Below are 15,114 nucleotides of genomic sequence, written 5' to 3' on the forward strand. Positions count from 1 at the left end.
GGAGAGAATAAGGAACCATATAAAATCATTTCCTACTATTCCATCGCTTTACTGCTGACAGAGCACTGTGCGACAGTTCTTACCAGGAGATTTGAATATATAAAAAATGCACAAACTATATAAGAAACGTTGCGAAGAGGAACAGGTTACTGCTGAAAAATATTGGCATTACAGAGAAATATTCAATACAGAGTTTAGCTTAGGCTTTCATGTACCAAGAAAAGATGTATGTGACCACTGCTATCACTTTCAAAATCTCTCTGAAGAAAATAAAGAGGCAGAGAAAGACCAGCACTCAGAACACCTAAAGAGAAAGGACGCTTCTAGGATACTAAAAAATGAATTGAAGGAGTGGGCCAAAGCAGGAGAATGTCATTTATTGGAGTTTGACCTAGAAGCTGTGAGATACTGTCCACACATAGCAGCTAAAGCCGTTTTTTACAAAAGAAGACTGGCGGTATACAACCTCACAGTATACAATACTGTTACCAGGAAAGCTAGAAATTACATGTGGCATGAAGGCTTAACATGGCTCAATTGAAGTAGCATCACGTGTATCTCAAGAACTCCAGAAGATTGCAGATGGCCGTCCAGTTGTTTTGTTCTCCGACACTTGTGGTGGACAGAACCGAAATGTCAACATGAGTACCATGTTCCTTCATGCTGTCCAAACATTGAACATCCCGGTGATACAGCAGTGCTTCTTTGAGCCTGTGATTCAGTCCATGCCCATATAGAGAGGGCTGCAAAAAATGTTAATATTTATGACCCTTTGGGGTGATATACTGTTGTTCAAACTGCTACAAAACAAAGACTGTATGAAGTCATTGAAATGGACCAGAAGGACTTTTTGGATTTTGGTGCTATGCAGAAGGAAAAGTTTAAGAATACTCAAACTGACAGTGAAGGAAATCAAGTACAATGGCTTAAAGTGACGCAACTTCAATATCGCAAAAGTGATGTTAATCACATCTTTTTCAAGCATTTCCATAATCAACAATTCAGAAGTTTGCCAGTTTCCAGAAAATCCTGGAATTCCAATACAATCTTCCAGTTGGAACCGAAATACCATGGAGCACTGAAACTTCAGGAAAAGAAGGTAAAAGACCTCCTGGATCTATGTCGCAGTGGCATTATCAGGGAACAGTACCACACATTTTACAAGAATCTTCAAGAATAAATAGCTGGAGATTCATACTGTGGTAGCAACAGTTGTGATGAAGTTAGCTAGAAAGTGAACATTCATTGGTGATGTAGGTACAAATTCCGCTCATATGTTTTTACTTTTACTGTAGCCTATCTGTTTTTAATGAGAAAATTACCTCTGTAAGTTATATTTTGGCAAACCAAGTGCATATCTCCAAAGTGTAAAACCTCTATGTAGATTTATTCACTTAGGATCATAAAGACATATCTCCTTAGCACCATACTAAAAATTAATAGTGGTAGTCCAGTAAGAACCATTTTTATAAATATATTATCATCTGACAGATTTTTAAGCGTATTTATGTGTAGTGTAGAAATTTTTCAATAAAGTTTTTATTAGTCACTGAAAAACGAAATGTACTTCTTAAAATATCGTTTTTTTAACCTCCTGTAAAGTAGCTAAAATGGAGTTACGTTCCTCTAATCCTCACACAACGATATGGGATTCATTGGGAGATGTATTGCAGCACATCCACATGCACCAGTGACCACCTAGCTGCTGATAATGATGATGATGGAGGAATGGGAAGCCCTATGTTGAGAACTCCCTACCAATATTTTTGCCAGATTGGGAGCATATTGCAGAACATGATCTGCCATCTGTAGTGATTACACATCCTATTAAGAACCGTATCCCACCTTTTTCAATGTCAAGGGGATCACCATAAACTGTATTGACTTCAGTGTAATTATTGTTTTTCTGTTTGTCTCATTCCATATTTCTTTTAGTTACCTTCTGTGTGCCATGCTGTAGCAATTATTTCTATGTATAGTTCAAGTTTCATCAAGCTATGTTACTTGGCAATGTCATGGAAAAGTGACTTTCATCCTTAAGTTTTCCACGTCAATGTACTTAGTCAGTGATATTAACTTATGCCAAGGCACTGACATTTGACACTAGGAGACTGAAATAACTAACACATGGATAATTTACTCAGCTATGATTAAAATGTAGTCCACAGTATCAGAGAAATATGTGAAATGAGTAATTTATGAGCAGAATCATACACAAACAGAGTCTCAGGAGAACTGAGTGTTATGGCATAAAGTTGGGAACATCTCTTTATATTAAAAAAAAAAAAACAACAGGTTCTCACAGCCTTAAATAGTGACAGAAAAGAGAAAAGTGATTGTTTTTCTTGAAGAAGAAAAAATAAATTACAGCTGATGAATGATGCTAAAATAGATATGTAATATTAAATGTAATTTAAGAATCCACATAATGAGCAAATAATTTCACCCAAGCCACCTTAGACACAAAGAGATAATGAGCACAAGAATTTCCTGGTATACAAGTGTCATAGGTTATGATTTGCTCTGTCACCAATAAAATTAAATCAGTAGCTAGCATCTTAGATTTGGAAAACTCTTCATAGTGTTAAGTGGGTGCGGAGACAAGGTATTTGACAACAAAGAGAACTTTGAAAACTCATTTCCATCCTTTTCACTTTAAACTTACCTAAACATCTAAGGCTCTTTTTGGCTGATGTACTTTCAAAGCACCTTGCACATTTAATACATTCTCAGCAATTTGAATGTAAGCTGCACTCAAACTAGCTCTGATGAGGCCATCATGAACAGATCACCATTTTTCTAGGAATAGGATGTGAGTCATTACTGAGAACTGTTATTTAATTATTAAGTGAACAGAAGCTGTGCTATATGGAACAGACTGGATGAAGCGCAACACTATAATCTACTAAGGCACTGAATGGGTCTCACTGTCACTATAAAATACATAACTTGTCTGATTAGACAGAGATAGTTGTGGAACAGCATAGCATCCTTAACATCACCAGGGATGCCTGAGTGTAGAAAGGTTGGGCTCTGTAACATGAATGTCTGATGAAACTTTCAATTATGGGGGAGAGTGTTGTATCTCGGTAGAGCTATCAGACCTTTACTTCTTGCCAGCCCTGCAGTAGAAGTTTAATATATTTTCTTATTCCATTTGTAAATTATGGAATTCATTTTTTTTTGTGGTGCACTCTTCTTTTGAAATTAAAAATATTATGAATCTGCAGCTATATCTACGTCTACAATGTAGGTTGCAGTAGGTGCTGGGAGATGAAGAAGCTTGCACAGGATAGAGTAGCATGGAGAGCTGCATCAAACCAGTCTCTGGACTGAAGACCACAACAACAACATCTACATTTACATCCATACTCTGCAAACCACCATAAAGTGCATGACAGAGGGTATGTCATGTTGTTAAGGTTTCTTCCCATTCCATTCATGTATGACGTGCAGGAAGAATGATCATTTTAATGCTGTAGTTATTGTAATTTGGTCCTCACAGTTCCTATGTGAGTGATATGTAGGGGGTTACAGCATATTCTTAGAGCTTTCATTTAAAACCAGTTCTTCAAACATTGTTAGTAGGCTTTCTCGGGATAGACTCTGCTCTGCCACTTCAGTTTCCCCAGTATTTCTGTGACACTCTCCCAGGGGTCAAAGAAACCTGTGAGATTTCATGCCGCCCTTCCCTGTATAGGTTCAATATCCCCTGTTGGTCCTGTTTAGTGTGGGTCCCACACACTTAGGCAATATTCAGTACATTACTCTGTTTACATTTTTTATGGCACTTTCTATCTTTTCCATGTTGTTCTTTAAAAATGTTAATATGTGCTACTGGTGCAGTAAAAGAGTTCAATAATCAGTTTTAAAGGTTCTCACAGATTTTGGCTAACAGATCAAGTACTCTCCTAGCTCTTATACCTTCAACTGATATTGGCAATATACGAGGGTTGGAACTTAAATAGTGGCAACTATTTATTTACAGCTCGTACAAAATTGATATGTGTTTCAAAGCTTTACTGACCTTCAAAGTAGTCACCAGCATTGTGTATAACTCGCTGCCAGAAATGTGGAAGTTGTAGGATACTCTTAGCACTGCCAGTTGTGTTCACAGTTTGAGCTGTGTGGTCTATTGCCCAACAAATTTGTAGCAGTTCTGAAGTGAATGCCATGAAGTGTTTCCCTCAATTTAGAAATCATGTTGAACTTACGAGGGTTTAAGTCAGGGGAGTACAGTAGGTGGTATAGCACTTAGCAGCCCCATCAGTCAAACAAATCAGTAACAGCTTGCATTTTATGTGCTTGAGCATTGTCCTGCAAAATATGGTCAGGTGCTGCAGGAAGTGTCATCACTTCTGTCTCTATGACGTTCATTTTTTTAACACAACCTATGACCAGCTTAGAGACAGAAGTGATAACATTTTCTGCAGGACCTCACCATCATTTTGCAGGACAATGCTCAAGCACGTAGAGTGCAAGCTGTTAATGATTTGTTTCACTGATGGGATGCTAAGTGCTATATCACCTACTGCACTCCCCTGACTTAAGCCCTCGTGAGTTCAACTTGATTTCTAAACTGAAGGAAACACTTCACGGCATTCACTTCAGAACTGCTACAAATTCATCAGGCAATAGACTGCGCCGCTCGAACTGTCAGCACAACTGGCACTGTTAAGAGTAGCCTACAACTGCCACATTGCTGGAAACAGGTTATACACAGTGCTGGTGACTACTTTGAAGTTCAGTAAAACTTTGAAACATGTATCTATTTGTACGAGCTGTGAATAAATAGTTGCCACTATTAAAGTTCCAACCCTTGTATGTCTGATGGTGATGTAATTCCAGGGACTTTTTTGTTCTCGAATCATTCAGTTCTCTGGGAAATTCTAAGAACATTATTATATCAACCATTCTCTCCTCTTTAAGCCCTGTGTCTTGTTCTGTTACATTATGGCTGGTTCCTCAACATCATATTTAGGTGTAATGCATACTACTCATATCCTGTATCATTCATTATGGCTAATTTTTTTTTTTTAACACGGCGAATGAAGACAACTTTGAACCATTAAGAAAAGATATCCACCATCAGTAGTGAAAGCAAATTGAGGATCTATTCATCTGTTAACGACACCAAAGTGCAATCAATTAAAGAATGTTGGGCTCTCATTGATAGCATGATCATATAGATAGAATATTTGTTCAGCTGCAGAAGGGTGGGAAATGAAGTCATTCAAGGTATACTCACAGGAATCATTCAGGCATTTATCAGAAGTGGGAAGAAATGTGGAAAACTGAATAATCAGTTGGGGACTTGAATATTAAAGGTAACAAAAGGGCAATGGTAACTGTAGTAAGAACTATAGAGGGTGAAGAAAAATTGTGACACGAAATTTTAACCATGGATAGCTGATGCCAGAAGGAACCATACTTACTAGTGTTGTGTAGGCTGACGATGCACAATTTTTAAACTATGGAATCTTCACGCCACTTGCCCTGATTGGCCACAGGATAGCACTGTTGCCGGGTGCTCTAGACAATGCATGACCATCAATGCTTTGCCGGCCAGAGATCGCGATGTATCCAAGGCAGCCGACACACTCGGTGGTAGCGTGCCACTCTGGGGGTGAATCTGCCGGGGTCCCTACACATTCATTGTAGTTTCATGATAAGACGTACCAGGAACAAACCCGTCAACAGCTGTTACTTCATACCGAAAGTCTTTTACAAATTGTGTCAGCCCTGGAAAGGGCCTTTTCCATAGCTAGGACACCGTTTACTTAAAGCAGGTGCTTGAACTGGCAACCCTCTGACATGACACAAGCTTGGTAATGTCAAACGGTGTTTTGCCAAACTCTTTCAAAGATTCCTGACATTGCCTGATATGATTGGTGGCATGTTGAATGCTATCCATTAATTCCTCTTCATTTCTAGGTGGTTCGCATCCGGGTGGGTGAACTAGAACCTTGAAGAATCCCCACAAGAAAAAGTCCAGTGGCGTGAGATCTGGTAATCACTCGGGCCATGTCCTACAAGCAGCTCTGCCAATTACCTGGCCATCAAAGAGTTCATTTAAATATCCAAGCACAGCACAACTGTTATGTGTCGGCACCCCATCATGCTGCAACCACATGCATAGCTGTATGTCCAGGAGAACATCTTCCAGCAGGCCGGGTAGAGTTTCTCGCAAAAAGTGAAGGTAATTTGCCCCAGTAAGTTGAGGAGGTAGATGGACCGGCACAATCAGATGGTCACCCACAATGCCTGCCCAAATGTTTAGTGGTAATTGTTCCTGGTGTCCATGGACATACGTGATGTGAGGATTTCCCCTTGTCCAGTAAAGAACATTTCGAGTCTTGTAAAGGCCATCCTGATGGAAAGTGCACTCACTGGTAAACAACACAATAGTGGGGAAGTTTGGATCTTGTGCAACATGCTGCAGAAACCACTGGCAAAACCCTAACCTGTGTTCATAGTCCACCACAGGATTTAGGTCTTGGACAGGTTGGAAACTAAGTGGATGCTGGCTGTCATCCCTCAAAACCTCTAGACTAACTGATGAGTGACCCCCATATCATGTCCAACTGCTCAAGTACTTGTCGTAGGTGCTTCCTTGAAGTGCTCTAGAACAGTCTCTTCAAATGCAGCATCCCATTGTGTTTGACATCTTCCAGCATCACCATGAAATCCCACTAACAAGCCCGTTTCACCAAGTCAGCGGTGAATTGCTGTAAATATTTGCGAGTGTGGGTAGCGTCTTGCTGGGTACTGCTCCTCATACAACCATTGAGTTTCGTGTCCATTACCATTGGCTAGTCCATAAACAAAAACAATATCTCATTGTTATTAAAACAAATACTGTGCCACAATGATTACTGTATGACTAAATCGCAGGTGAAGTGTGTGCTCCGAAGCGAAGCTTATGTGTGAATGCCTCTGATGTGAGGTGGAGACAAACAGCAAGACCTGTGTGTATATCACGTTGGAGCAGTGATGAGGTGAGGGATGTATATATGTGTGAACAGACAACCACAGCCCTGCCTGTCAACCGACAAATGGCAACAAGGCAATCCCACAGCTAATCGGAGCACATAGCGTAAAAATGATGCATTGTCGACTTACACAACATTAGTAATTTTGGTTCCTACTGGCATCAGCTATCCAGGGTTAAAAATTTCATGACACAATTTTTCTCCACCCTGTATATGTTACAGTTCCTAGGTTAGTGAGGGAAACTGAGATAAACTGAAAAATTCACTTATACACTTTTATTTGTGGGACAGAGCGCGCACATCAAAAAGGAATTGCATGACTCATATTTGGCTATCTCCAGAGAGCTCTTCAAGGGCCATAGGTCCTCCATCAGCGTGATATTTTTCTTTCCCATCCAAGACATCAGCCCTACATAAATTATTATTATATTTTGCCTATGTAATAGAGCCTATGTGGTTGAAGTAAGGCATTCCTCCAAATTGAAATTGACTATATGTGAAATTACTTGTTTCAAAGTATAAAACCACCAGATATTCTGAAATAAATTGGTCATGCACCATCATAAGTTGCATTAGGAAGTCTCCTTTATTTATTGATGGTGACTAGTTTTGCACTTGTGTTCATTCTCAAACCATCCATCTTTGTAATGAATTAATACAGTTAAGTATGCATACATGGAACAACCACATCAAATAATCCAAATGGTAATGCAGATACCTTATCATACAGTATGTATGATGTCCGCCCCCGGTAGCTGAGTGGTCAGCGTGACAGACTGTCAATCCTCAGGGCCCGGGTTCGATTCCCAGCTGGGTCGGAGATTTTCTCCGCTCAGGGACTGGGTGTTGTGTTGTCCTAATCATCATCATTTCATCCCCATCGACGCGCAGGTCGCCGAAGTGGTGTCAAATCGAAAGACCTGCACCAGGCGAACGGTCTACCCGACAGGAGGCCCTAGCCACACGACATTTCATTTTTCAGTATGTATGATAAAGTTGTGGTCTTAGTTCATCTCGGGCATGCTGGAGATCTGTGAATCAGCTTTTCACTTTTCACATACCTTCATATCTCCTTCTTGAGGAGGCCTACTGTGTTTCACCAATTATCATTATGTATATATTTTGACTGTAGTTCTGTATTATCTCATTTTACTTTTCAGGGAAAAGAAAATGTCCTTTGCTTATGCATCTCTAGACAATAACTGGAAGTTACGTGCCCAAAATGAAGTACTGGAAGATCCTGACAAAGTTGTGGACAATATTTCAGCTCTGAAGAACCTTCTTCGAGGTATGCTTCTGATTTTTTATTAGTTTAATTTTGCAGGAGTTAGTAGAAGAGTAGTTTTATTTAAAAAGATATTTGCAAACAAACAAACTATCATAATTTATGTTGACCAGTGTAATTTGTGAAGACAATCTCAGCAGCCAGCAGGTGATTCAAATGTGCTAAAGATAATAGTCTTAGTTTATGAGCAAGGGACATAGAAATGTTGTTTGTGATCAGAGGAAATTTATTGACCGAAAGTGATTTGTGTGTGTCTCTGGCTATAGGTAATGAAGAATACCAGATCACAAAAGATTAACTGTGTGATATTTCAGGTGGATGCATTACAATCAGATTTTGTTTGTAGTTATGCACCATATCCTAGGCCTGACTTCTCCAGCCAAATTGCTTCAAACTAGAGAGTGTTGGAAATTCCTCCTTCAGTCTTCTGGGACTAGTACATGGGCTAGGTAGCTAATAGTTGATCCCTTGTCTTGAGACCTACATCTTTTATAGGTATGTACCCTCTAGAATGAATATATAAAACAATGTATTCAATCTCCAATGTTTACTGGATAAAAAAGTGATAGCAATGTACCTAGAACTGTGATTCTGGCACTTGCTACATATGCAAACATTCAACTAGTGTGGTAATACTGTCCATTGATACGAAGTGTTATAGTAGTCTGATAGGATGGAGACCTGTCAGTGGAAGTAGATGTAAAATGTGTATTGTGACATGTGAATACATGTTTCATATGTACCTCAGCTCTGAATTTTGTTACCATATCAGTTGGTTATACATGTTGAAGCAATGAAAAGGATAGTAGATTTACATAATTCGTCCACACAGAAAATAACACAAGAAAGTGAAGAACATTATTTTGCATGTTTGTAACATGAAATGATTCATCTCCAAACATGGGTTCCTTTTCACACCTGTATCTACCAAAGCCATATATGTGATCTATAAGTTCATAAGGGAATTTAAAAACATCATGTGCATCAACAAAATCTGAAATGAACTCAGTTAATTTAAACCTGCTGTAATCATCCTACAAGTTTTATTCTGCTGTCAAAAGATGAAGTCCTAGAGAAGCAGAAAGATCCGAGCAAGAGCAAATTTATTCAGTTTGTTGAAGATTTGAAGATACTGAGGAATTGCCCACATGCAACTCAGACTGATAGTCATATATTTTTACACACCACCACTATTAGCTACGGCAATTGCAGAATCATTTAGACAATCTACACTGCATAGGGAAGTCATATACCTTGCACAAAGTAATGGGAGAGGGAGATGACATTAACTTACTAAGATTTGATTGGGGGAAATTTTGGTTCATACAACTGTTTAGAGTATCTCACATAAGATAGTATACAGAAGTAGAGGTATCACGAGGAAGCATTTTTAGTGGGAAACTGCTAACACATCAGAATTAGGGAAAACATATGAATCCATTGCTTTAATCATTAAGTCATCTCATTCAATATGACAAAAATGAGAATATTGGCTGTTTCCCTTAGTGCTCAGCTCTATTGCAGGAAAATGGCAGATGTAATATTTCATACCTGAGGTCACATACCATAGAATGGGGTGAAATGGGACATGTAGGGGTGATGTAGGACATTACATTATCTTTGCTGTTTTCTTGGTGCTGACATCTAGAAAGAGTCCCTTTAGTCAGCTGTAGTGCCAGTACTCCAGTACTGCCAGTGTCATCGTAACTGCCGTCTGCTTCTCATCTCCTGTGCAGCAAGCTATGTAAATTTAAGTATTAACTGTGTTTTTCTTACACTTCACTTCTTTTTCCATGTGTTTTTGCTTTTAAGAAGCTTTAATTTTTGAGTACTAGTAATAGTGTTCCATAGATTTTGTGTTTGTTTTGAATACAGTCCAGAGACAGGTAGTGCTTATTTTCATTGTTTCCAACAAGAAGTGTCTAGTAACCACAGTTTAGTCAGCTATCAGCCGCCTTTAGTGAATTAGCAGTCTAGTTAAAAGTTGATTACTTAACTCTGTACTGTAAATTGTTGATTTCTTAGGATGGATAGGATGTGTGACTGCTGTGTATGGACGCAGGAGGAGCTGGCCACTGTTTGCAAACAGCTGAATGTGCTGATGGCCGCGGTCAGCCATCTTCAGGCTGCAGCCTCAGAATGTAGTGGCAGTGGGGAGTCTGGTGCATCACATGGTACACTCCAGCTATTACATGCTTCACCCACGGTTCTTGCTGTTGAGACATCTTCGCAGGTACCAAGCATGGTTGGGCCACCCTGTCCCCAAGGGGAGTGGCAGGTTCAATGGCATTCACGTCGCACGGAGGGTCAATGTGAAGGCTGGTCGTGTGGCATCGCCCACTCTGCCTGTGAGTGAACTGTGGCCGCTCCTTCAGCAAGGTCTGAGCAGGCACATGGGGGGAGGGGTTTATTAGTGATTGGGAGCTCCAATGTTAGGTGGGTGATGGAGCCCCTTATGGAAATAGTGGAAAGGTCGGTGAAGAAGAACCTCTGTCTGCTTGCTGGGAGGGTCTCATCCAAGATGTGGAGGAGGCGCTGCCGGCGGCGATAGAGAGCACTGGGTGCACCTGACTGCAAATTGTTGCTCATATCGGCACCAGTGACTCCTGCCGTCTGGGTTCAGAGGTCATCCTCAGTTCATACAGGCGGTTGGTGGAGTTGGTGAAGTCAGAAAGCCTCGCTCATGGGGTGGAATCTGAGCTAATTATTAGTAGTGTTGTTCCCAGAACCGATCGCTGTCCTCTGGTTTTGAGCCGAGTGGAAGGCTTAAATCAGAGGCTCAGACGATTCTGTGGAGATCTGGGGTGCAAATTTCTCGACCTCTTCTATCAGGTGGAGAAATGTAGAGTCCCCCTGAATAGGTCAGGCGTGCACTACATGCAGGAAGCGTCTACAAGGGTAGCAGAGTATGTGTGGAGTGCACATGTGGGTTTTTTAGGTTAGAGAATTCCCTCCCTAGGCCCAACAAGGTGCCTCCTGAAACGCGACAAGGTAGCAGTAGGCAAAACGCAACAGGGAATGACAATATTAATGTGGTAATAGTAAACTGTAGGAGCGTCTATAGAAAGGTCCCAGAACTGCTCTCATTAATAAATAGTCACAATGCCCATATAGTACCAGGGACGGAAAGTTGGCTGAAACCAGATGTAAACAGTAATGAAATTCTAAACTCAGATTGGAATGTATACCACGGAGACAGCTGGACAGTGAAGAGGGAGGCGTGTTTATAGTGATAAAAAGTGCAATAGTATTGAAGGAAATTGACAGAGATCTGAAATATGAAATAATTTGGGTGAAGGTCACGGTTAAAACAGGCTCAAACATGGTAATTGGATTTCTCTATAGGCCCCCTGGCTCAGCAGCTGTTGTGGCAGAACACCTGAAGGAAAATTTGGAAAATATTTCGAGTAGATTTCCCGACCATGTTATAGTTCTGGGTGGAGATTTTAATTTACCAGATACAGGGCAGGGACAAAGAATCCAGAGAAATTTTTTTAAATGCATTATCTGAAAACTACCTTCAGTGGTTAAACAGAGAACCAACTTGAGGCAATAACATATTAGACCTTCTGGTGACAAACAGACTGGAACTATTTGAAACAGTTAACACAGAACAGGGAATCAGTGATCATAAAGCAGTTACAGCATTTATGATTTCAGCCGTAAATAGAAATATTAAAAAAGGTAGGAAGATTTTTCTGTTTAGCAAAAGTGACAAAAAGCAGAATTCAGAGTACTTGATGGGTCAACACAAGAGTTTTATCTCAAGTACAGATAGTGTTGAGGATCAGTGGGCAAAGTTCAAAACCATCGTACAATATGCATTAGATGAGTATGTGCCAAGCAAGATCATGAGATGGCAAAGAGCCACCGTGGTACAACTACCGAGTTATAAAACTGCTATGGAAGCAAGGGGAACTTCACAGCAACCATAAACATAGCCAAAGCTTTGCAGACAAACAAAAATTACACGAATTGAAATGTAGTGTGAGGAGGGCTATGCGAGAGGTGGTCAATGAATTCGAAAGTAAAGTTCTATATACTGACTTGGCAGAAAATACTAAGAAATTTTGGTCTTATGTCAAAGCAGTAGGTGGATCAAAACAAAATGTCCAGACACTCTGTGACCAAAATGGTACTGAAACAGACGATGACAGACTAAAGGCTGAAATACTACATGTCTTTTTCCAAAGCTGTTTCACAAAGGAAGATTGCTCTGTAGTTCCTTATCTTGATTGTTGCACAGATGACAGAATGGTACATATCGAAATAGATGACACAGGGATAGAAAAACAATTAAAATCGCTCAAAAGAGGAAAGGCCACTGGACCTGGTGGGATACCAGTTCAACTTTACACAGAGTACACGAAGGAACTTGCCCCCACCCTCTTTCAGCATTGTACCGTAGGTCTCTAGAAGAGTGTAGCGTTCCAAAAGATTGGAAAAGGGCACAGGTCATCCCCATTTGCAAGAAGGGACATCGAATGGATGTGGAGAGCTATAGACCTATATCTCTAATGTCGATCAGTTGTAGAATTTTGAAACACGTATTATGTTCAAGTATAATGACTTTTCTGGAGACTAGAAATCTACTCTGTAGGAATCAGCATGGGTTTCAAAAAAGACAATCATGTGAAACCCAGCTTGTGCTATTCGTCCACGAAACTCAGAGGGCCATAGACACGGGTTCCCAGGTGGATGCCGTGTTTCTTGACTTCCGAAGGTGTTTGATACAGATCCCCACAGTCATTTAATGAACAAAGGAAGAGCATATGGACTATCAGACCAATTGTGTGTCTGGATTGAAGAGTTCCTAGATAACAGAATGCAGCAAGTCATTCTCAATGGAGAGAAGTCTTCCAAAGTAACAGTGGTTTCAGGTGTGCCGCAGGGGAGTGTTGTAGGACCATTGCTATTCACAATATATATAAATGACCTTGTGGATAACATCGGAAGTTCACTGAGGCTTTTTGCGGATGATGCTGTAGTATATTGAGAGGTTGTAACAATGGAAAATTGTACTGAAATGCAGGACGATCTGCAACGAATTGGCGCATGTTGCAGGGAATGGCAATTGAATCTCAATGTAGACAAGTGTAATGTGCTGCAAATACATAGAAAGAAAGATCCTTTATCATTTAGTCACGATATAGTAGGTCAACAACTGGAAGCAGTTAATTCCATAAATTATCTGGGAGTAGGCATTAGGAGTGATTTAAAATGGAATGACCACTTAAAATTAATCTTGGGTAAAGCAGATGCCGGACTGAGATTCGTTGGAAGAATCCTAAGGAAATGCAGTCCAAAAACAAAGGAAGTAGGTTACAGTACACTTTTTGACCCACTACTGAAATACTGCTCACCGGTGTGGGATTCCGTACCAGATAGGGTTGACAGAAGGGATAGAGAAAATCCAACGGAGAGCAGTGCACTTCATTACAGGATCATTTAGCAATCGTAAAAGCATTATGGAGATGACAGATAGACTCCAGTGGAAGACTCTGCAAGAGAGACGCTCAGTAACTCGGTACAGGCTTTTGTTGAAGTTTCGAGAACATACCTTCACCAAGGAGTCAAGCAGTATATTGCTCCCTCGGATGTATGTCTCGCAAAGAGACCATGAGTAAAAAATCAGAGAAATTAGCATACTGACAATCTTTCTTTCCATGAACAATATGAGACTGGAATAAAAGGGAGAACCGATAGAGGTACTCAAGGTACCCTCCGCCAAACACTGTCAGGTGGCTTGCGGATTATAGATGTAGGTGTAGACGTAGATGTAGTGCCTCACTCTGAAAGTGATCTCTGCACTTGGTTGTGTGAGTCAAAGTTTTATAAAGCAGGTACATAGTGTTTGAAGTTAATTTTGTTGGTACATAATTCAAAGAGCATTTTTTCTTTCAAACTGAAAAAGCTAATTTATAATATGTGTTTACAAACCTGCTCCTTAACTTTGAAGAATGTTAATACAATTTTCAGCTTAACCTATCATCTGAGATTTAGTATTGAGGTTATGTTGTATACAAAGTTTCATGAAGTTATTGTCATTAATGTACTGATGAGACTAATTTGTTCATGTACTTGCCATTTTCAGGGGAGAAGTGAGACAAGTCAGAAACTATAAAAAAGCTGCAGGTGGGGTGCGCTCTTAAAATATGATAAACATGCAATGCAAAATGCTATTGCTGAGTGTATGAGAGGTGGTAGAAGCTTCAGAAAACTAGCTGAGGTGTTCCAAAAACTATGCTGGCAGATAGGGCAAATGAAAAATTTAAAGGGAGACATAGAGATCAGCAGGTTTTAAGTGAGGAGTATGAAAAATTAATAGTAGAAGGAATTTTGACCTGTGGAGAGTGGGGATTTCCTCTTCAGAGTGATGACTGTAAAAACTTTTCTTGATCGACGTAGATATCTTCTACACATCTTACGCAGCCCCTGGATGTTGCAATATTCAGACCCATGGCATCATGGAGGGCTGTTTTGATAAACTGGAAGAAACTGTGTAAGGGCTGTCTGCCTGAAGTCCAATTCACCTCCCCCCCCCCCCCCCCGCCCCCACACGCCCCCCCCCACCAAAAAAAAGGTGATGAAATAAAATCTTAGTTTGCACTATCAAGAAGGGACAGCCCAGAGTCATTGTGGTCAAATTCATCACAGAAGAAGACCACAAGTCCGTGTGGAAGGAATAATTAGTATACCAGTGGATAAGAAGATTCAAATCAAATGTCTAAGGAATAGAGAACGGAAAAAATGACAGTGTTCCATTTCCCTCAAGTACTTGACATCTGAGATGTTCTATACACTAATATGGTATGCAAAATTGATGTGTATCAATAA

The 15,114-nt window shown here is 40.2% G+C and overlaps 1 protein-coding gene across 5 annotated transcripts in view; it reads left to right on the plus strand.

Moving 5' to 3' along the window:
• LOC126236761 (clavesin-2-like) overlaps positions 1 to 15,114 on the plus strand; it is a 600,452-nt gene that overhangs the window by 438,864 nt on the left and 146,474 nt on the right. For all 5 annotated transcript variants that reach the window (XR_007544982.1, XM_049946311.1, XM_049946312.1 and 2 more), the window contains exon 3: positions 8,153 to 8,280. Coding sequence is in view for 4 of the 5 variants with exons in the window: in XM_049946311.1 (XP_049802268.1) it covers positions 8,163 to 8,280 (118 nt within the window). In the remaining variant the exon portion in view is untranslated. The remainder of the gene's footprint in view (positions 1 to 8,152; positions 8,281 to 15,114) is intronic.

Source organism: Schistocerca nitens, chromosome 2, assembly GCF_023898315.1.
Source record: "Schistocerca nitens isolate TAMUIC-IGC-003100 chromosome 2, iqSchNite1.1, whole genome shotgun sequence".
NCBI lineage: Eukaryota > Metazoa > Arthropoda > Insecta > Orthoptera > Acrididae > Schistocerca > Schistocerca nitens.